This window comes from Meriones unguiculatus, chromosome 19 (genome assembly GCF_030254825.1).
Source record: "Meriones unguiculatus strain TT.TT164.6M chromosome 19, Bangor_MerUng_6.1, whole genome shotgun sequence".
NCBI classification, from domain to species: domain Eukaryota; kingdom Metazoa; phylum Chordata; class Mammalia; order Rodentia; family Muridae; genus Meriones; species Meriones unguiculatus.
Genome location: NC_083366.1, coordinates 69,105,584 through 69,125,366, shown reverse-complemented (window position 1 = coordinate 69,125,366; position 19,783 = coordinate 69,105,584). Strand labels below are relative to the sequence as shown.

Here is a 19,783-nt window from a genome sequence, read left to right as displayed (position 1 = left end):
CCTGCCACGCAACCATTCCCGGTGAGAAGAAAACCAGGTGACTTTCCCAGTAGCCCTAGTAAAAGTGAGCGAGCAAACACAAAATCCACAGGTGACACTCAGAACCGGTGTCCACCGGTGAAGCCAGCCACGCCTAGGCGTGCCAAAGGACGTGCGCTCCACAATGCGCCCACACCGAGGGCCACTGTTCCCACGCTCCCCTGCCTACTGGATCAGCTCCAAGCTGGCAGGGACCTCAGCTCCATCTGGGGGAGGGGGCGCAGTGCCGACAGTCTTGTTGGGGAAGTTCAGGAAGGGTTTAAGGTGAGCCTAACCGCAGTCAACTTCTCTGGAGGCCTCACGGACCACAGGAAGTTAGAGGGTCTGGATCCAGCAGCAGGCAGCGCACTTCATGGCAGCACCTGGCACCCACACACCCTCGCACACCTTTTCATCTGGCTTCTTTTCCACCCCCCGAATCTAGAGCGCCTAATATCCTCTGCATGGATAGAGGTAGCAAGCACCTTATGTGCTAGAAGGCCCCTACTGGAAAGACACCTGTGGGCAACTATTAACTGCTGCTGGAGGCTGGAGAGATGGCTCAGCAGTTAAGAGCGCTGGCTGCCCTTCCAAAGGTCCTGAGCTCAATTCCCAGCACCCACACCGTGGCTCACAACCCTCTATAACGAGATCTGGTGCCCTCTGCTGGCACATACAGAGTACTGTATAAATCTTAAAAAAAAAAAAAGTAGTTTGAGACCTTCCCACATAGTGAGCATCCAGGGACAAGAGGGGCTGTGCAGACAGCTTCAGACATCACTGGTCCAGGACGTGTGCCCATGGCTGTCACACTCACATGCCTGCTGCTCAGCTGACAGGCAAGGCGGTCCCAGGGACCCTTGGGAAGTTAAAAACGGGAGGAGTTTGTGAAGCCTGGGAGAAATCTGCAGTTGAACAGGTCGTCTCCCTCCTGGAGTCCTGGAGTCCACCCTGCCCTCCTTGGCCTTCCAGAACATTCTTGCCAATTCCTGTCTTCCAGGTGACTGCGTCAGGATCAGTTAGTTACTAACTTCAGAAAATGCTCTCTGAAACACAGGTGGCTGGTCCCTCCTACCCTGCCACACCCACCCACACGCGTTTCTAGAGAACAGCTGAACCTCATGGACACAGGGCAACCCAGGCTGCCACTGACGGGGCCAGCATTGCTAACAGCCTCTCCAGGCCACCCCCAAGTTTACAAGGCTGCCTTGTAAAGGCAGCCATATGCATCTGTCACTTTAGCATACACCCTAGCTGGTATCCAAGGCTGTGTCCCACCTAGGAGTGGAAAACCCAGGGACTGAGTCCCCACACCAAGGTCTGGTTGGAGTCCTGAGGGCTCCTCAGCTTTTGAAGGCCAACTCTAGTCCCATCCGGGTCCATCTCCAATCCTTTCCAGCTGGTCAAGAAACCAGTAAGAATCCTTGAAACAGCAGAAATAAAAAAGAGGCAAGCAGGGGTGGCTGGCCAGCCTTGTGCTCAGACTGTATTTGCACAGACACGTGGCAGCTCACACTGGTCACACAGACACACGGCAGCTTATGTTGGCTTTAAATATGGAAAGCCAGGGCCTTATGGTCCCATGCTGTCCCAGCTCTAGCATCAGGACAGCCAGCCATCGCAGTCTGGGAAAGGCCAGGGCTAGGGTCTGGGGCTTAGGCACAGCCGCACCCTACCCTCTTCACACAGACACACACTCACCCTGCCCCAATAGGCACACACAGGGTCGGATGGATTATTGCTGGGCACATGTCTACTTTTAGGAGGGATTCTGGAATGTTGGAGGGCCTGGGCTGGGGCGTTTCTGAAAAAGATGTCTTGAGGATATGACCCAGAAGGAGATACTGTGCTCTGGGAGCTGGAAGGCAGAGGGCGACCCGGCCTGGGCAGTGGTCAGTGGGGCCCGGTCAGCTCAGTCTGTGGCTACATCGCCGCCCGGGGCCTAGAGGACACAAAGCCCCATCTCCGGCTCTGACAAAGGCTGAGGAAGAGTGAAAGCATTGGGCAACCAGAAGGTGGAGGCCTGTGTCCATAACAGCAGGCACAAATCTCACGTGGAGGTTGGTGGCGGCCAGCGGTCTGGCCTGGCCCATACTCTGCTCATCTGCAGTGGGCCTGAGAAACCTCGTTTGGCACTGGCTCCTCTGCCAGCTCCTGGCTCTCCCAGCTAGGGCGAGTTGTCCTGGAGTGCCATGTCCAGGGTGGAATTGAGAATGCTCTGATAGCTATATACATTCGTACAAATACATAAATACATAAAGCCCCGAGCTCCACACAGGAGAGCCGAAGGGACGCACCTTTGTCCCAAGATGGCCTAGGCCTTGTCAAACTCAGTTGGGCCAGGGGCTGAGGGACGGAGGACACTGGGGACAGCTCCGGCTGTGTTCCCCAGGTCACGACTTGATTGGACAATGGGGAACACCACTGTGCAAAACTGTAAACGTCACTGAGAGTAGCTGCTACCGCCAACCACCGGAGGGCGCCTCCGCCTGGGGGCTAGAGGCGGGTGGGGAGCTCTTCCTCACTGTCGCTGCAGGTTCCACAGCAATCCTGGAGGACAGGGAGAACATGGAGGGAGAGAGGCACAGCAGGTGCCATTAATCACCACAGGCCGACCAAGGCCAGGGTTATGCCCAAAGAGGGTTGGGTTCCCACAAGAGGCTTAGAGCTGCAGCTCAGCCACACACGGTTGCTGTCAGGGTACAGCTTTCTGGCAACAGATTGAGGTAAGACTAGGAAGCTCCCAGGGTCTGTCAAAGCAAGGCCTCTGTCTATCCCCTGGACAGACTCAGGCACAAGGAGACAGATGCTAAGCAAGGTTAGCAGCTTGAGGGGGTCAGGGTGCAGGGAGCAAGCAGCAGGGAGGGGGCGGGTGAGGTGGGCACCAGACTTCTTTCTCCTACATCTCGCTCTGTCATGGAAGGGCTGCCCGGGCTCCCCACAGTGAGGCAGCAAGGCCAACCATGAGGAGCCCACACTGCTCACCTCTGGAAAGAGAAAAGAGGCCATGAGACCAGCCAGGCGTCAGGGACAGGCAGGAGTGAGGCGCTATAGGCACCGCCAGGGCTGGAAGATGCCCACTCCCAGGGTGGGCCCCGGCTCCCTCCCACCCGTATCCCAGTGGAGCAGGCTGGGGCCCAGGTGAGACCCTGCCAGGACTTACTTGGCGACTGAAGAGCCTCTGTAGCAATCCCTTCTTGGGGGGTGCCGGGGGCTGGCCCTTCCAGTCCAGGTCTGGGGGGACGGACCCATCCAGCCCAAAGACATTTAGTTCCTGGAAGCACTCAGTCTCCACCATCTACCAGGAACAGGCTGCTGTGAGAGTTGGCCCCAGGGATGCCCTGCCTAGAGCCCACCCCACTGGCAGGGTGATCCCTACCTCATTCTGCCAGGGAATAGACACACTACCCGTGGCAAACTTCTGGTAGAAGTCTTGGTCCGTGGGCTCCAGATCCACGCCTTTAACTGTAGAGAACTGTTCAATGTCCAGAACATCCTTGCAGTAGATAGCCTGGGGCTGGGGGTGGACAGAGGGAGCAGTCAGCAGGCCTTGAGGCTCAGTCACCCGGGCTGGATCTGCCTGGCACCTGCAGCTCCCTGGTTTGGAGAGAGCGGCAAGGTGGGCCCATACTCCTCAGCCTAGCCCTCTGCTGTCTCTCAGGTCGAGGCTCTGGACCTCTCTGCGCAGGGACTGCACAGGCCTGGTGCCTGGCTGAGCTGGCCTTCCACATGCACAGAACTGCCCAGCTGTGCTGCTGGGGTTGGGTGGGAAGGGGACTGCTGGCTCCCAACTTGGGGCCTGGATGGGGTCTCCCTCTAAGACATCCAGCGCTGGGCAGTCTTCCCAGCCGCTTCCCAGCCCCTGCTGACGTCCGCACCGAAGGCCGCCTCTTTTCTAACTCAATTCGCTGCTTTCAAAATCTTACCACACAAGAAGGTAATTAAAATATTATCTTCCTGGGGCTGGCAGTGTAGCTCAGTGGCAGTGCATTGGCTCAGGAGGCATGAGGCCCAGGTTCTATCACAGTACCCACTCTCCCACTTACGGTGAAACACACATCACCATCATGTAAAAGGGTAGCTCTAACCTGGAGAACCCTGACAAGATAAAGCACACACGGCTGTGTAGTTTTATGCCAGCGTACATACTGCAGAAGAAAGAATGCGTGAGTCCGCAAGTTCAAAACTACGTAAGGCAACACAATGGCACCTCATCTCAAAAAACAAAAGTAGAGAGCATTATTCCTGATAGCCTCACCCCCAAGGAGAAAAAACCTCATGTCAACCATGAAAGAATAAAATTTATATCCACAGAGTAGAATATTATCCCCCTCCACAGAAGAATGAAGTGTCGGCATACGCTACCGCACGGATGAACCTTAAGAGCACTCTTAGTAAGGAAGCCAGCCACGAGCATCGTGTGCAGCACGGCCATGTCTACCTCCATACCGGAAGATCAGACATCTGGAGAGGACTAGAGCTCTCCTGTGCAGGAGGGAAAGCTCTGGAGCCCTGGTGGACACAGGGTTTTGTGTGGGTTCTGGAGGGACTGGTGAAAACGTGCTGAACTCCTGGTGAGTCACAGGACCCCTTCACTGAAGCGGTCACACAGGTCAGCTAGGAGGCTCATCTGAACAGCCATTAAAAATGTACCATCATCCAGCATGCGGGTCGCTGACCAGGCCAGCCTGTTCTACAGAATGAGTTCCAGCACAGCCAAGGCTACACAGAGAAAACCTGCCCTCCCCTCCTTCCCACAAAGAAATGATTGTCGTGTGCTGGCCTAGAGGTTTAAAGCTCCTCTAGGGATCTGACAGCTCTGGCTTCCACATGAATTCACATGCACACACACAGAACATGAATTCACAAGCACACATCCACATAGACACACATGAACTCATATGTATACACCTACACAGCTACTCATGCCACAAGTAATTAAAAAAATAAGAGGGAGGGTGGAGCCAGAAGGAGAGGAGGGAGGGGCTACAATGGGGATGTGAAGTGAATAAAAATACATAGTCAAGTTTGCTTTTTCATAGTGCTTCAAAGGTTAAGCTGCAAGCCCCTGACTGTTTCTCACTTTGAACACATGAACATAGGCAGTGTAAGAATTTCAGTGAGGTGATCTGTACAGCGCAGGGATCAGCCTGAGGCAGCATAATGAAGCCAGACCTGTTCAGTTCAAGGCAGCTCGCCGACAATGCTCACCCTCTCGGGAGGCGTGTGCCTACCATCTGAGCCATCACTCAGAGGTTCCTTCACTGGCCTCCCCAGGTTACACTCGTATCCTCTGACCACACCCACACCTCACATTAGGTTCCAGCCACACTGGTCTCATGGTTCCTGTTCTACGGCCTGGGCTGATCCGGCCGCAGGGCTTCAGTCTGCTCCTTCCTCCTGCACCACCTGAGCCCTCACATCCTGGCGAGGCTCTCCCTCAGTTCTACTTACGCATCAGCTCCTTGGCGACTATCCTAAGGTGGCTGCCCCCTCACCACTGCCTTCCTAGCCTGCTTTTTCTCCTCTGTCCCACTCAGGACTGCCTGAATGCCTCCCTGCTTATCAGCTTAGTTTGCTGTTTCTCTGATGAGAGCTAAGGACAGGCCTGTCTCTGTGGATCTCAGGTATCCAAGGTCTGGCACACAGGCATTCAGGTATTTGTCAAATGCAGCAATGCACACAGTTGACAGCCATCAACCTGGTGAGCCTGTCACCTGAAGCCTTTCCCAAGGCTCCTGACAAACTGTCAGTCTCAGGACCCAGTGCCCACAACCTTACAGGAGGAAGGCAAACACATGACCCAGTCCTGGGCAAGCAGAACTTTTCCTCTGACGTCACAGAGGAACCCAAATTCAGAAAGAACCATGAGACAGAGCCCTAGCAGCCCAGCACAAAGCCCCAGCAACAGCCCAGAGAGACTTCCAGCCAAATGAACAGCAGACGCTGCACTGGGCCGAGGCTCGAGCAAGGCCTGTTTTCAGGCTTGAATATTTAGAGGACATGTTGCCCGCAGGGCACCTAGTCCACAAGATGTGAAGCTCTCTGGAAGGGAGATTCTGGGACTAGAAAGGTGGCTCAGTGGCTAAACATATGCACTGTAGTTGTAGAGGATCTGGGCCAATTCCTCAAACTCATACACACAGGGGCTCACAGCATCTGTCACTCCATTTCCAAGAGGATCTGAGGCTTCTGACTTCTGTGGCAGCTGCACGCCTGTCTACACACATATATACACAGACATACACACACACACACACAGACATATGTCATGAGAATTCTGGTATTTGGGTTTCTTTGAAAAACACAAAATCAGCAGGGCATGGTGGCACATACTTTTAATCCCAGCACTGGAAAAGCAGAGGCAGGCAAATCTCTGTGAGTTTGAGGCCAGCCTGGTCTACAGAGTGAGTCTAGGACAGAAAGGCTACACAGAGAAACCCTGTCTTGAAAGAAAAACAAACAACGAAAAACCACCACCAACAAAAACACAGAAGTATTTTTCAGAGTGTATCCAAATGCTAGAGTCCTGATAGGTGGAGCGTTCTAGAACTCTGATAACTGGGGTTGGTGGTTCTTAGTTGTTCGGAGGGCTTGGCTGTGGTTTGTTAGTCAAAAAGGAAACAGGAAGAAAGAAATGAGATTCAGAAATCAACAGCCCCCGTCCTTCTTTCTCTATCTAGTGATGGGGGATGAAATGGGGGACAGGGGATAAAGGGTGCAGAAAAGAACCCACCAAGTAGCAATGAGAAAAAACAGACGAATACATAGACATGCACAGACAAACACATACATAGTCAAGAAGGATATAAAGGTTTTAAAGTAAAATTTCCTTTCTTTCCTTCTTTCCTTTAATCTTTCTTTCCTTTCGACAGGGTTTCTCTGTGTAGCCTTAACTGTCCTGGACTCACTTTGTAAACCACTGCCTGCCTCTGCCACTGCCTCCTGAGAGCTGGGAAAGGTGTACACCACCATGCCCGCTTAAAATACAATTTAAGGAGGTAATTTTCTCCTGAAGATGCTGGCCCGACCATCTCCGCTTCCTTTGGAAATGGACTCGTCCCCTGGGCCAGAGAGGCATGTGACACAGGTGTCCAGTGAGGCTCTCCAGCCAACAGTTTTAGAGTTTCACTTCCAATTCCTGAACAAGAGTGCACTGGGTGGCTAACTAAGAAGACGTGAGCCTGAGCTGTGAGGCCAGGCCACACTCCCAGGGAAAGGACGCCTGCCACGGAAGACCAACCAATTCCTGTACAGACAGGAAGCGAATTTCGGTGTCTACCCCCCATTCTAACCTGGCAGAGCAAAGCTCACATGATGTTGGGCTTTTTATGTCTACAAGCCTAGGATTACTTACACAGACACTCATGTACTTGCGCGCGTGCGTGCATGGACACGCACACACGCGCACACACACACACGCTCATACATACATGTTGGCGGTGGCAGCCCAAGCCATTAGTGCCCTGGCCACTGTTTTCCTCTCCCCCCTCTCCCCCGCCCCCCGGCTTGGCCTGCCGTTAGCAAGGGTGAGCAGGACTTACGTCAGGCTTGAAAGGCGGTTCCAGCATGCCAGCTTCCAGCCGCTTAAAGTTCAGTTTCTTGAAAAGAGGGTGCTCCTTTACTTCACGTGCACCCCCTCCTCGACACCCCAACCGCTCAGCAGGGTCCTTACTGAGGAGCTGTGGAAGGCAGGGGCGTTAGGGCACCTGAATGTGAGCGAGGTGCCCAGCTCCACCAGGGCCGCCTCTGCCCATTGGTACCTGCGAACAGAGCGAGCGCGCCTGTGGGGAGAAGCGCTCCGTGTAGTCCTCGGGCACCTCCCTCACCAGCCGCTCCACCTCCTCCCGCTTGATCTTCTTCTTCCTCTGCTGGAAGGGTGACTGGCCTGCAATCATCTCGTACAGCAGGCAGCCCAGTGCCCACCAGTCAGGGCTGAACGTGTACCGTTCATTCTTCACCACCTCGGGGGCTTCAGGACAGAGTGAGTGTCAGGTAAGCAGTGAGGACAAGGGGCCTCCTCAGGCCCCCAGCAAGAACCAGGGCATCAGTGCCAACACCCACTGGCTAGTCAGGCATGTCATGGGCTTGGTGGGGACTTTTCAACAATGTAAGAAAGCTCAGCTCATCAAGAGCAGCTGTTGTGGCGTCTTCACGGGGAACTCGGGCCCCAGTGCTGGAGTTTGCTGAACTCAGGGCCACACAAATGTCAGGTAAGTGCTCTATGGGCCGCACCATACCCAGAACCCCAACTTCTTTTTACATGAAGCTGTTCAGCTTATTAAATGTTGGCAATCGATTCAAATTATTCTAAAAACAATGTGACTTCAGAACTAACATAGGCCGAAGCAGGACCATGTAACTACTGATTGTGACTCTGCATTTCACAGGGGATGGCACACCCACCGCCCACCCGACACCGACACTGACCCCACCCCCGCCCCGACAGGGCTCTCCCTTCCACATCTCCTTTCGCTTCAGAACCCTCAGGGAGCAGCTCTCAGGAGGTTTCACAGGAGAATAGAGGCTGAAAGTGGGGCACGTTCCCCAAGGTAGAGCCTGGAGAGCCAGGACTGCACGGGCCCACAGTCCACGGGCTAGGTCTCCGCTGCCCACACCTCAGGTGGGCATGCTAGTCCAGGCATGGGCCAGGCAGGGAACACTGCCATGGATAGGCCTTGCCTTCTCTTCGATGTCACAGGGCCGCCACCCCAGCCCTCAGTGTTCAATAAGCACCCAGCAAACGACCAGCAAGGGTCACAATGCGGGGGGCTGGCAAGTCACAAAACAAGAGCAGCCGCCGTGTTGGTGTGGGCTGTCAACTACTGGAGGGGAGGAGCCACCCCCAGCACAGCAGTGGGTAGGCCAGCCTGGGACAACAGGGGGATCCAGAAGACTAGCTGGTGTATGAGGTCAAAGGGACTTACCCATGTAGCCCACAGTGCCCACACGACCCTTGATGGTCTGGCCCTCAGGCACATGCACAGCCAGTCCCAGGTCAGAGATACGGATGTGGCCTGGGGAGGGCAGGGACTCGGTGGGCCCACTGCTGGGCAAGCCTTCCCACCTCGGCCCACCTCCCACTCGGGCCTTCTCACCCACCATGGTCATCCAGCAGGATATTCTCTGGCTTTAGGTCCCTACAGGAAGAGAAAGGTAGGGTCAGATGCCGGTTTTCCAGGAAGCCAGCCAGAGGCAGCCTCTCTCTCATATCTCAAGTGCCTGCAGGGATGAGGCGTGGAGCAGGTGAAAGAGCTCTGTTCGCCTCAGGCAGCGGCAAACTCAGGGGAGCAGGCAAGGACCCAGAGAGCCAGAGCCTCAGGGACTTTCTACGGTAGTGACAAGTGGCTCCAGTCCAAAGTGAGGACTCCCACCCAGTGGGGGACCCGCCAGGGGGAGGGGATCCTTGGACACCACCTTTGTTCACCCTTGATGTCGAAGCTCCCTTCCCCCTTCTCTGTCACATGAGGCTACTCCTCCATCCCCTGAGAGGGCCCGTGAGGCTCAAGGAAATCTCCATCCATAACCACAAGCAGGCTCTCTACTTCTGAGCCCACCCGTGAGGCAGGAATGAGGGTCTCCCCAAAATCAGAACTCACACGTTGGTCAGCCAGCCAGAGCCCAAAACCTAGGTCTGAAGCGCTGAAATCTATCACCTATGAGAGGGTTCGAGCCTGGAGCCAACCTCAGCTTGTGACTAGACAAACCCCCAGCACACCACCTTCCCACTGTCTACCAAACTACCGAACAGGCAGCCTCAGCCACCACCAGGACCTAACCGCTGCCCTAGCCAGGAAGGCCGGGAATGGCCACCTCGACGCTCACCTGTACACAATGCGCTCCTGGTGCAAGTCCTCCAGGCCACAGCAGATCTCGGCGGTGTAGAAGACGGCACGCGCTTCCGGAAAGCCAGCCTGACCCATGTGGTAGATGTGGAACTTCAGGTCCCCTCCATTCATCAGCGTCAGCACCAGGCACAGCGCATCCTTGGTCTCGTAGGCGTAGGCTAAGCTCACCTGTGCTCAGGAGACCCACACCCTCAGACGGGAGCTGTGGGGGGTGCCTGGTGTGTGTGTGTGTGTATACATGCTTGAGTGTGCATGTGCGCGCGCGCACGCGCGCACACACACACACACACACACACACACACACACACACACACACGCTAACCCAACACCCAAACAATCTTCTGCGTGCCACTCCTCAGGGCTCAGCAGGCTTCCTGAGCCTGGACTAGCACTCCTACCCCACCCTTTTTGGGGGCTGTCCAGGGCTCCGGTGGGGACGGGGACACAGTGAGCTGGTGACGGGAAAGAGGGCGGGCAGGGACAGGGCTCCGGTGGGGACGGGGACACAGTGAGCTGGTGACGGGAAGGAGGGCGGGCAGGGACAGGGCTCCGGTGGGGACGGGGACACGCTGACGGGAGGGGGGTGACGGGAGGAGAGGGACAGGCACGGTGAGAGGGTGACGGAAGGAGGCGCCTGTGTACTTACTACAAACCTACTGTTCACTTTCTCCAGGATCTGCTTCTCGTTGAGCGCCATGGCCTCCCCTTTCCGCTTCTTGATGCGTTTCTTTTCCAGTTTCTTGCACGCATACATCTTGCCTGTGGCCCGCACCTGGCAGGCACATACCTGGAGCCAGGGTAGACAGGAACAAATGGAGCCAGCCATGCTCTTGCTGGAGGTGGGCTCAGGCCTACTGGGCCCAGTCTAGTGCACCCGGCAAGGCCCGGTGCCACTCACCTCACCGAAGCCACCCTTGCCCAGGACTCGGTACTGCCTGAAGGTGTTTTTGGTCACTGGCTGCCTATAGGTGAGAGTAAAAGAAACAAGTGTTTACGCAAGCAGGGCCCCCAGGAGAAAAGCCCACGGCCGGGCACAGGCCAGCCTGGGGGAGCTCACCTTTCCAGCCACTTCCACTGCAGGAAACGGTTGAAGTACAGGCTGTCGAGGTAGTTGGCGAAAGGGGCCATGCTTAGGTACTCATGGGTCAGCCTGTAGAGAAAGGCTCCACCTGTAGACAAGCCCAGCGCGCCAATTCCCTGTCTGAGGGCCCAGGCCCCCCTCCACGTGTGCTCAGCCCTGGTGCGGCATCCTTATCCTCGGATGAGCTCACTGAAGCACCAACAGGACACAGGCACGCCAGGCCGAGCAGGGAAGCAACCGTGAAGTTCAAACAGCACGGACAGGAAGAGGAACTGAGCCTGCTCCAGATGTCATGGCCCACAGCGCCCCCTCCCCAGTGCAATTCCAGACTTGTGGGCTTGGAGCCTTACCGCGTAAGCTCCTGGAAGAGGTCTTTGCAGGGTCCCTGCTCTAGCCGCTGGGCGCAGTCACTCACCAGCTGCCGGGGGACTTCAGGGATGAGGTCAGGACCCTGGGGACAGGCCACACACAGGTCAGTGCAGAGGGCTCCCCTGGACAACTGCCCACTCCCACGGCACCACTGCCAGATGTCTGTGGGTACCAAGGGTGGCTGTGGTGGGTCGCACAGTTGCTGCCTCTTTGCTGCCCTCTCACTTAAGACAGGGCGAGGCAGCCGCTGGCAGGCTGCCTGACCCAAGCTCAGCCTGAGCCCTGGGCTCCGTGCCCACGGCTGCCTGGAACAGCTCCCAGGTACTCACTGCCCGGGCTCTGGTCACTCTGCCTGTTGTCACTGGGCCCTGCTTGCTGCTGTCACCTCTCCATCACTGCTCACTCACCGTGTGGCTCAGAAAATTCTGCATTAGCCGCCGCCCACATGCCTTCCGGTTCTCATCCGGGGTCACTTCATACTCGGCCTGTAGGGTGAGAGGCAAGGAAGCCTGAGGCTGGGTGGAGAGACAGAGGCGTGTGTGGGGGTGGGAGGAGCAGTGGCCAGGGCCTCCGCCTGCCCTCTCTGCTGGGCTGGGCCCTGGGGCCCGACACTCACCACCCCATCCAGGAAGGCAGTACAGCGGGTCAGCTCAGGCCGCGTGGCGCAGAACTCACGGAATAACAGGCGCCCAATGGGCTGCCGCTCACACAGACTGTGGTAGTCACGCTCTGCGGGCCAAGAGAGGAGCTGCTGGGACAGGCTTACAACTCACTGGCAGGACACTCTGCCTTATACCCCTACATGGGACCCAAGACTTCTACCCCCAGAGTAGTGGCCCTTATCTTCTCCAGAGCCCTCACTACCCTCTTCAGGTGGGCACCACTGTGATTCCGGTGTAACCTGGGGGCTATGGGACCCAGAGAAGCGGGTTAATAAGCTCAGTGTCACTCAGCCAGGAGCCTGGGCTCCGGAGGACAGCCTCCTTCCTCTTGTCTGCTGGTTCACAGACTTGCACAGTTCTGGGGCTGGGTGTGGTCTGTGAGGTTCCGGCCCGGCCCAGCCCAGTTCTACACCTGTTGCCTGCCTGGCGAAAGTGTGAGAGGAAGCTGTGGCTTCCTCTGTTCTCAGCTGGGCCCCATCCCAAGCAGGGCACATGCTACCCACACGTTAGCCATCAACATAGGTCTGGGCCACCTAAGGAACTGCTCAGATCCTCAGCCAAGAAGCAGGAAGGGGTGAGCCCTTCTGCCGCCTCTACAAGTAACTATCACACTCCTCTAGCTCTGCTTGGGTACCCTAGGCTGGCCTAGCCGAGGCTCACAAGCCCACGCCTAGAGTTCCAAACCCGCTGGGCCCAGGCTGACTTTCCCTCCCACGTTTCTTTTACGCCCCTCCGGGGCAGCCCAGCCCTCCTCTCTTCCCCAGGCCCATTCCACTGATACCAGTCAGTGCCAATTCTCTGCCCTCCACCCATTTCAGACCCAGGAACTGAAACTGGGCTGGAGTATGCAGCCTCCCTCTTCCTGGACAGCCCCTCTCCCCCAGCACCCCTCATGGGCAGCCCCCAGCCTGCTCCTGCAGCCTAGAGCCCCGCCCCCGCCTCACCGAGGCTGAGCCGAAGCTCTTCACACTGGCTGATGTGGGGAAACTGCAGCATCTGGCGCCATTTCTTGCTCTTGCCTTTGCGATTCCCGCCACCACCTGCAAGAGCAAGCAGGAACCAGGTCTCGCTGGAGGCCTGAGCCACTGGCCTCCGAAGCCGCCCCTCAACACTTGGTCCAGAGGCTCTCCGTCCATGCCAGGCCTGCCTCGGGACTCCTTCCACACACTCCAACACACCCTCAGCAAGTTCTAGGATGCACACAACCTTCTGCACGCCCATGTGCGCGGCTCCCAGGAGGAGAACCAAGAAGAGCACTGGGGACATTCCAGCACAGCCTGGCCCCATTCACTTCTTGTACTCAGTAGGAATTCTACAGGTTAAGAAGGTAGACAAGAGCTGGGCCATGGTGGTGCACTCGTGAGGTGGAGGCAGACAGATCTCTGAGTTCCAGGCCAGCCTGGTCTACAGAGTGAGTTCCAGGACAGCCAGGGGTAGCCAGAGAACTTTGCCTCAGAGGAAGGAAGGAACGAACGAAGGAACGAAGGGAGACAATAAGCCAGGTAGGGCAGCACTCTCCTTTAAGCCCATCATTCAAGAAGCAAGTTTATCTCTGAGTTTGAGGCCAGCCTGGTCTACATGTCAGTTCCAGAAAAGCCAAGGCTAGACAGTAAGACCCTGGTCTTTAAAAAACAAAACAAAACAACACAACAACAACAAAAACCAAGCAAACTAACAAAAAATAAAGCAGACATTGGAGGATGTTACCTAAGACAACAAGGCATGCCAGCGAGAGATTCTGTGTCAGGGACATGCCTGGGATGCCAGGGCGGTCTGGGCAAGCCCCTTGGGCCCTAACACTGTGTTGGACCAGAACTATCTCCCTGTCCACAGCCAGGTGGAGGGAGAAGGCTGGCACTCGGGATGCTGAGCCTGCTGGGATGCCTCCAGAGCCTGGCAGGTCGGTTAAATGTGTGCTTCAGCAGTCCCCACCCCCACCTGCACAAGCCTGAGCAACAAGCAAACTTGACTAGAAACGTGAAAACTAAAACTTATAAAAAGAGGCTGGAGGTGGTGGCATATGCCTTTAATCCCAGCCCTAGGGAGGCAGAGACAGGCTCTCTGTGAGATTGAGCCAGCCTGGTCTACACAATGAGTTCCAGGACCATCAGGGCTACACAGGCACAGTCTCAGAACAAACAAACAAACAAACAACAACAACAAAAAAACGCACACTGCAGGCAAACAGAGCATGTCAGAGTAGGAGCCACAGTGTCTGTGGGACACTAAGGACATTGGGAGGGGCCTGAGCCATGCTACCTCCTGGACCTGAATCTCCATCACTGCACACCAACACCATCCAATTTCCATGGCACCTCCAGAGGCACTGTAGGGTGAGTGAGAGGAACTTGTCCAGCACTCAGTAGGACTGTATAAAAAGGTAAGACCCAGCTCTAATTTACTGACAGCCTAGGGCAATCATCTGCCCTTGCTTGGCCTCAGTTTCCCCAGCACTGTGTATCTGACCCAGTGTAAGTGGTATAGGGGGCAAAGCTGCCTTCTGGGAAAGGGGCAGAGCTGAGTTCCTAACTGGTCTCCCCAGGAAGGAGGAAGTGTGGCAGTGTCTCCTTGAGAAACTCTGGTGGCCCTGCTGCAGCCTGAACTCCATGTGCCCGACAGCCATTGCTTCACTCCTCCCAGTCTCCCTCCACCCAGGTCCCTCACCCTGCATCTGCCTGCCTCCCCCAGCAGTCACTTCCTCCTCCCTCCTCCCAGCTGTGTCAGGGCGAGTGCAAAAAGTCACATGCAAATATCCTGTCCCAGAACTGGCTGCCAATCTGTGGGGCTCCTCTCCCCCTACCATGCCCTCCTCCTGTGTGCCTCTGGCACCTGGGCAAAAAAAGAAAATCCAAATGAGAGTGCAGCTTCCAGGGTCAAGGCCCTGAGATCACAGAGGCTCTGAGCGATGACTGACAGCGGGAGAGAATTCAAGTCCCATTCTCAAATTCAAGTTCTTACCCACCTCTAACATGACCAACTCACCTTTAAGCCTAGCACTTGGGAGGCACTCTACATAGCAAGCTCCAAGTACACTGAAACTACACACTATATATATATATATATATATATATATATATATATATATCTCATCTCAGAAACAGAATCAACAAAAAAGAGCTAAGGGTATATGTACACCACACGTTTCCCAAATGCTGACAGCCTCTGGACATTTGAAAAGCTGGTCCCAAGCTGCCAGCCGTTTTGTGAAATGATTTTAACACAACCAGTTCATGGGTATTAGAAGACTCCATGACAATGAGGCTTTCCTTAAAATAAATAAATAAATAAATAGCAAAAATGATGTTAAGGGGCAGGAGTATGTCAAAAGCCATGCAGGTGTGTATGGGGGTCATAGTCAGCCCAGGATATAGGTCCTCTGAGAAGGCACTAGCCCCACTCTGGCCATACTATTATGTGCTTCATCCAAGACCCAGCAAAGACTGTGCAGAGATGCACATAGTGTCCGGCCCAGCAAGGCAAGGCCCTCGGTAGGCTGGGGCCCAAACTGGCTAGCCCCAGGAAGTAAGGCCTGGCCCTGGCTCTCCTCACCCCTCCTCCCTGGCCGCTGGATGACGAGGCAGAACAGAATCGGCAGATGCCCCCAGAGGCTGAGAGGAAGGCCCAGCCCCTGAGGCTGATAAGGGGCAGGAGATAAGATAGCCTCCCTTGGGCACTAGGGACCAGCGTGCCCAGCCCATTTCCAGACAACTCCTCCTTGGGTGTGACATGCACTGGGTAGCAAAGGACATCAGAGGCTGCACCACACCGGGGGCTTCTGAGCTTCCTAGATTCTACTGGGCGTCATGCCTAAGCCTGGGCCAGTTACAGCCTCGTTGGGCTAGTCTCTGGCCTGAGCCTCAGTTTCCCACCTGTAACCTGACACAGACAGTGAAGACTCCATGACTCCGTGACTCTTTCAGCCTGGAAGTCCATCCAAGAGTGGAAAACTGTCACTACGTCCCTTCCCCGGAGTTCAAAAAAGAATCTTGTTCACCGTTGGCCCAGCACCCTGGACAGAGTAGTGCAGCATAGGTGTCTGAGGAGGCACCTGTAGGTGTAAGGCCTGGTCCTGGCCACCTAGGACCCTCACAGAGCAGATGCCAGATACCACCTATAGTGAAACCAACGAGCTCCTCCACAGCACGACCATGTGCGCACACACTACCTCCACCAGACTGATTTCAGGGTTTAACCCTGGAGTCCTAACAGCCCAGCATGCTCGGCTCCCACTTATTTCTTTGTGCTGTGACAGGGCATAGGCTTGCTGAATGCAAAAATCGTTGCCCATTCGCCCGTTTTTAGTGTCCAGAGGGGTGGGTCTGTGGGTGACATGCGTGTCCAGAAGTTCCCCCCATGTCGGCTGGGTTGTCTGTGCAAAGGCTCGGTTCATTCATTCTCCAATCTTTACAGACTACCAACTTTGTACCGCACAGGGCATCTGGGCCTGGGGCACGTGGAGCACAGCACCTTCCTGCCTCTCACCTCCTAGAGGCCTCGGACACACGCTCCTGGAAGCCCCGTCCCGCTTTTTCTCTTCCTTCCCTTTCTCCTCCACCGCCCACCCCCGCCTCAAGGCCCGCGGCGCGACCCCCGCCCCTCCTGGGCCCCAGGTTCCGGAGGTAGGTGCGGCGGGCAGGCCGGAAGGGCTCCCGTCTGCGCGAAGAGTCCTGGTGCAGACTGCAGGGCACCAAGGCAGCCGGGGCGCGGGCGCCCCGGGGAGCTCGGAGGGCGCGCGCCCGCGATCCCCGCACCCGGGCCTGGCCGCCCGCCTGCCTGGCCTCACCTTCCCGGGCCTTGAGTAGCACCGTGTTCGCTACGATGTTCTCGAGCTCCATGGGCTGCAGCGCCGCCCGGCCCGCCAGGCCGCGCCGCCGGCCGGGACCGCCCGCGAGAGCCCGGGCCGATGGCGACCGGCGCGGCTCGGCTCGGCTCGGCTCGGCTCGGCTCGACTGACCGCGCCGCGGCCTCCCGGGCCTCCCGGGCCTCCCCGGCCGCCGCCGCCCGCCGCTCGCTCCGCGCCCCTCCCGGGCCACCGGCGCCCACCCCGCCCCGCCCTCTGTTTACTTGGCTCAGTCAATGGGCGAGCGGACGCTCCCCGCGCCGCGCTGCGATTGGCCAGCCTCTTTCTCCCGCCCCGCCCACGGAGCCGAGCACTCGCTTCCAGCCGAGAGGGGGCGGGCCCATGGCGTCGCCTCTTCCTGGTTGGGCTGGGGGCGGGACTCGGCCCCTAGGTTCGAATTCCTAGGCCTGGGTAGGACACCGACCTGCCAATTAGGGCGGAGCCTCTGCCGGGTCTTGGAAGGTGGGCCCTGGGAAGGGGGGCCACGCCCGGGAGACCTAACACGTGATTGGATTAAGGAGACGTCAATCACGCAGCCTTGCGCTCTGATTGGGCTGTCGGGCGGGGGCGTGGCCGAGCGCCCGGGCTCGCAGGTGGGACGTCTGGGGTTCTGTCGCGGCCCGCCGTGCGTCCTGCCGGCCCGCAGGTCGCCTGGTTGGGGTTCGCGGCCTGCCGTCGTCTCTTGAGCCGGCTGCTTCTGAAGGGCGCGGAAGGTCGGAGCGAGCGGAGGACCGGAGGGAGGAGGTCGCCTTCCCAGCGGCGCACCGCCCCTCGCCCAGCCGCACCCGCACCCCGCCCCCGCAGCCGGATGTTGTGATTTCTCTCCTCCCACCCGCCCGGCCGCCTTCGGCCTCTGCTGCCTTATAAGGCAGCGCTGCCACCCCGAGTCGTTGAGGATGGGTTCACACCCATTGTACAGGTGGGGAGCTGAGGCGCTGCATGTTGAGGGGCCGGGGAAAACAAGTTCGAATTTTTCAGCTCCTCAGCGCCGTGTAGTTCAGTACCCCCACTTCCTACTCCACACCTCTTTTCGCTCAGCAGGAAACGGAGGCTTGTCCAAACTCGGGGATTAAGGAACAACCGGATCCTACTAGGTGTCTTTGATCCATATTCATTCATTACTGAAAGAAAAAAAAAAAAACCTGCTACTGCTTTCTCTCAGGCACCCAGCCAGGTTCCGGATATAGCTGTGACAGCAAGAAAGCCAAACTCGGTGCTTACGTGCTAGGCGGGAAGAGCGGTGATGGTAATCCTGTAAATGATTTTAGAGTGATGCATGCTACTGAAACAAAGAGCCGGGGATATAACCTCATGGTGGAGTGCGCTTAGCATGCCCACGCCCAAGTCTATTAGAGAGACCGGAAAGGTCTCAAGCCGTGACATTTGAGCACATCCAAAGAGGCACTATGCCTAAAGTGAAGTTTGGCGAAGGAAAAATCGTAGGCGGCTCTAGAGTCCAGCGGTCTGAGTGAGACAGGCAAGGGTGTCAGTTAGATCATGGAAGGCATTGCGGTTGACAGAGAGGGGCTGGTTCTGTGAAATGCGAAGCTCATAGACGGTTTGTATTTACCAATGACAGCTGTCTAGTGGACTGTTGGGTACCAGGTGAGACCGGAGGGCCGGGTGAGAATGGGCACATGGGAAGACCTGAGTTCCATCCTGGATTCACCTGTGGAAGAGGACACTCAGTTCTACTTGTGCTCCAGAATAAGTTAATATACACGAACAAATACATTTAAACAAGTGCAGCAGAAATAAGGGCTGGGGAGGAGGGCAGAGGCACCTCATGTATGTGGCACCTGTGGGCAGAGTGTCTTCGGAGTTTGCAGTGGACATTGGCATGGGCTAGGAGAGCATACAATGACAACAGAGTCTTGGTGGAGCCTGGACAAGGACCTTGGACTTGCTTTTGAGGGCAGTAGAGAGTCCTGGAGGCAGATTTTCAGTAGAGTAGAAGTGCTTTGCTAAAGGGCTCTAGGCTGCACTGGGGTGGGCCTGTGAATGGCAGGCTCTCTGCCTGGGTGAACGCACTTCCACCTGGGAGGAGTCCCGGGAGCTGCAGAGGCAAACCGTGGCTCTGACTGAGAACACCAGAAAGGGGAGACAGGATTTACTCTCTGGTAGCAGAGCCTGTTCCCAATGTTTCCAGCCAGGTCTTTGAAGACTAGGAAGGGACCACCACAAGACAGCAGGAGGGGGTGGGGAGAGACAGAGGTGTCAAACCAGCTCTTCCTGGCATTGGGGAATTCAGCAAGCACCCTAGGAGCTGTCCACGCTCATCCTGATCTTAAATCAGAATCTGGTTTGGCTGCTTGCAACCAAGTATTTGCCTAAGACAGGACGTAGGCCTTTTGGGATGAACCATTTGCAGAATGGTGGTACCCTGTACTTGAGTAGCACCCAGGAGTGTGAGCGAGTGAATTGAGACCCTCCTTGAGCTGGAGTCGATAGGAGGTAGAGAGAAGAGACCAGCTGCAACTTGCAGGTTTCAGGATGTTTCTAAAGAAGGAAATTTAGCCCCGTCCTTCCGTGTTGACTGGCTTTTCCTAGGGGATGAAAACAAATGCGCCCAGAAAGCACACCATAGAAGCAGAACATGGAAACAGTCCTACCCAGCTCTAGCCTCATGAGCCAATGAGCTTATTGGGATTACTCAGGTCCTGGGTGACTCAAAAGCAGCTGAATCACCTAGAAGCCCACCCACCCAGCACAGGTGTGGACTTGGGGGACTGCCCATCTGGGGCTCCCTGCCCAGTGTGCAAACAGCTCTCCTAAAGAGTCCTTCTGGAGGAGAACTTGTCTCCTCTGTATATGACCTGTGAATCTTGAAAGTGTCTAAGCTTTCTAAGCCTGATAAGTCTCATTTGCTTCCCTGGTCTTTTGCAACACCCCTTCCCCCATCTCTGGGAGGGAATGTCACAGTTTGGATGAAGTAACCACCCAGCAATTTGAGAGGTGCATTTCT

General features: G+C 56.4%; 1 protein-coding gene across 4 annotated transcripts; it reads right to left on the bottom strand.

The window, feature by feature from the left end:
* Positions 1–1,478: 1,478 nt before the first annotated feature.
* On the bottom strand, positions 1,479–17,009 carry Grk6 (G protein-coupled receptor kinase 6). Of its 4 annotated transcripts, none has more exons than XM_021639126.2 (16): positions 16,762–17,009; positions 12,923–13,018; positions 11,933–12,045; positions 11,724–11,801; positions 11,298–11,398; positions 10,924–11,016; positions 10,765–10,828; positions 10,513–10,653; positions 9,844–10,034; positions 9,121–9,158; positions 8,946–9,035; positions 7,782–7,990; positions 7,563–7,700; positions 3,398–3,535; positions 3,182–3,316; positions 1,479–3,005 (listed from the first exon to the last, which is right to left on the bottom strand). In XM_021639126.2, the coding sequence occupies exons 1-16, from the start codon at positions 16,811–16,813 to the stop codon at positions 3,000–3,002; spliced, it is 1,683 nt and encodes a 560-aa protein (XP_021494801.1). In that variant the 5' UTR covers positions 16,814–17,009; the 3' UTR covers positions 1,479–2,999. The 4 variants fall into 4 exon arrangements, with proteins under 4 accessions (XP_021494801.1, XP_021494800.1, XP_060228517.1 ...); XM_021639125.2 differs by having other exon boundaries at positions 1,479–2,568; XM_060372534.1 differs by lacking the exons at positions 11,933–12,045; positions 16,762–17,009 and having other exon boundaries at positions 1,479–2,570.
* Between the last annotated feature and the right edge of the window lie 2,774 nt (positions 17,010–19,783).

Coding starts and splice junctions, on each gene's coding strand:
- Grk6 (XM_021639125.2), bottom strand. CDS start 16,813: ATGGAGCTCGAGAACATCGTAGCGAACACGGTGCTACTCAAGGCCCGG. Junction 9,159..9,843: donor CAGGAGCGCATTGTGTACAG/GTGAGCGTCGAG, acceptor CTCTTCCTGTAG/GGACCTAAAGCCAGAGAATA. Junction 3,317..3,397: donor CTATTCCCTGGCAGAATGAG/GTAGGGATCACC, acceptor TGTTCCTGGTAG/ATGGTGGAGACTGAGTGCTT.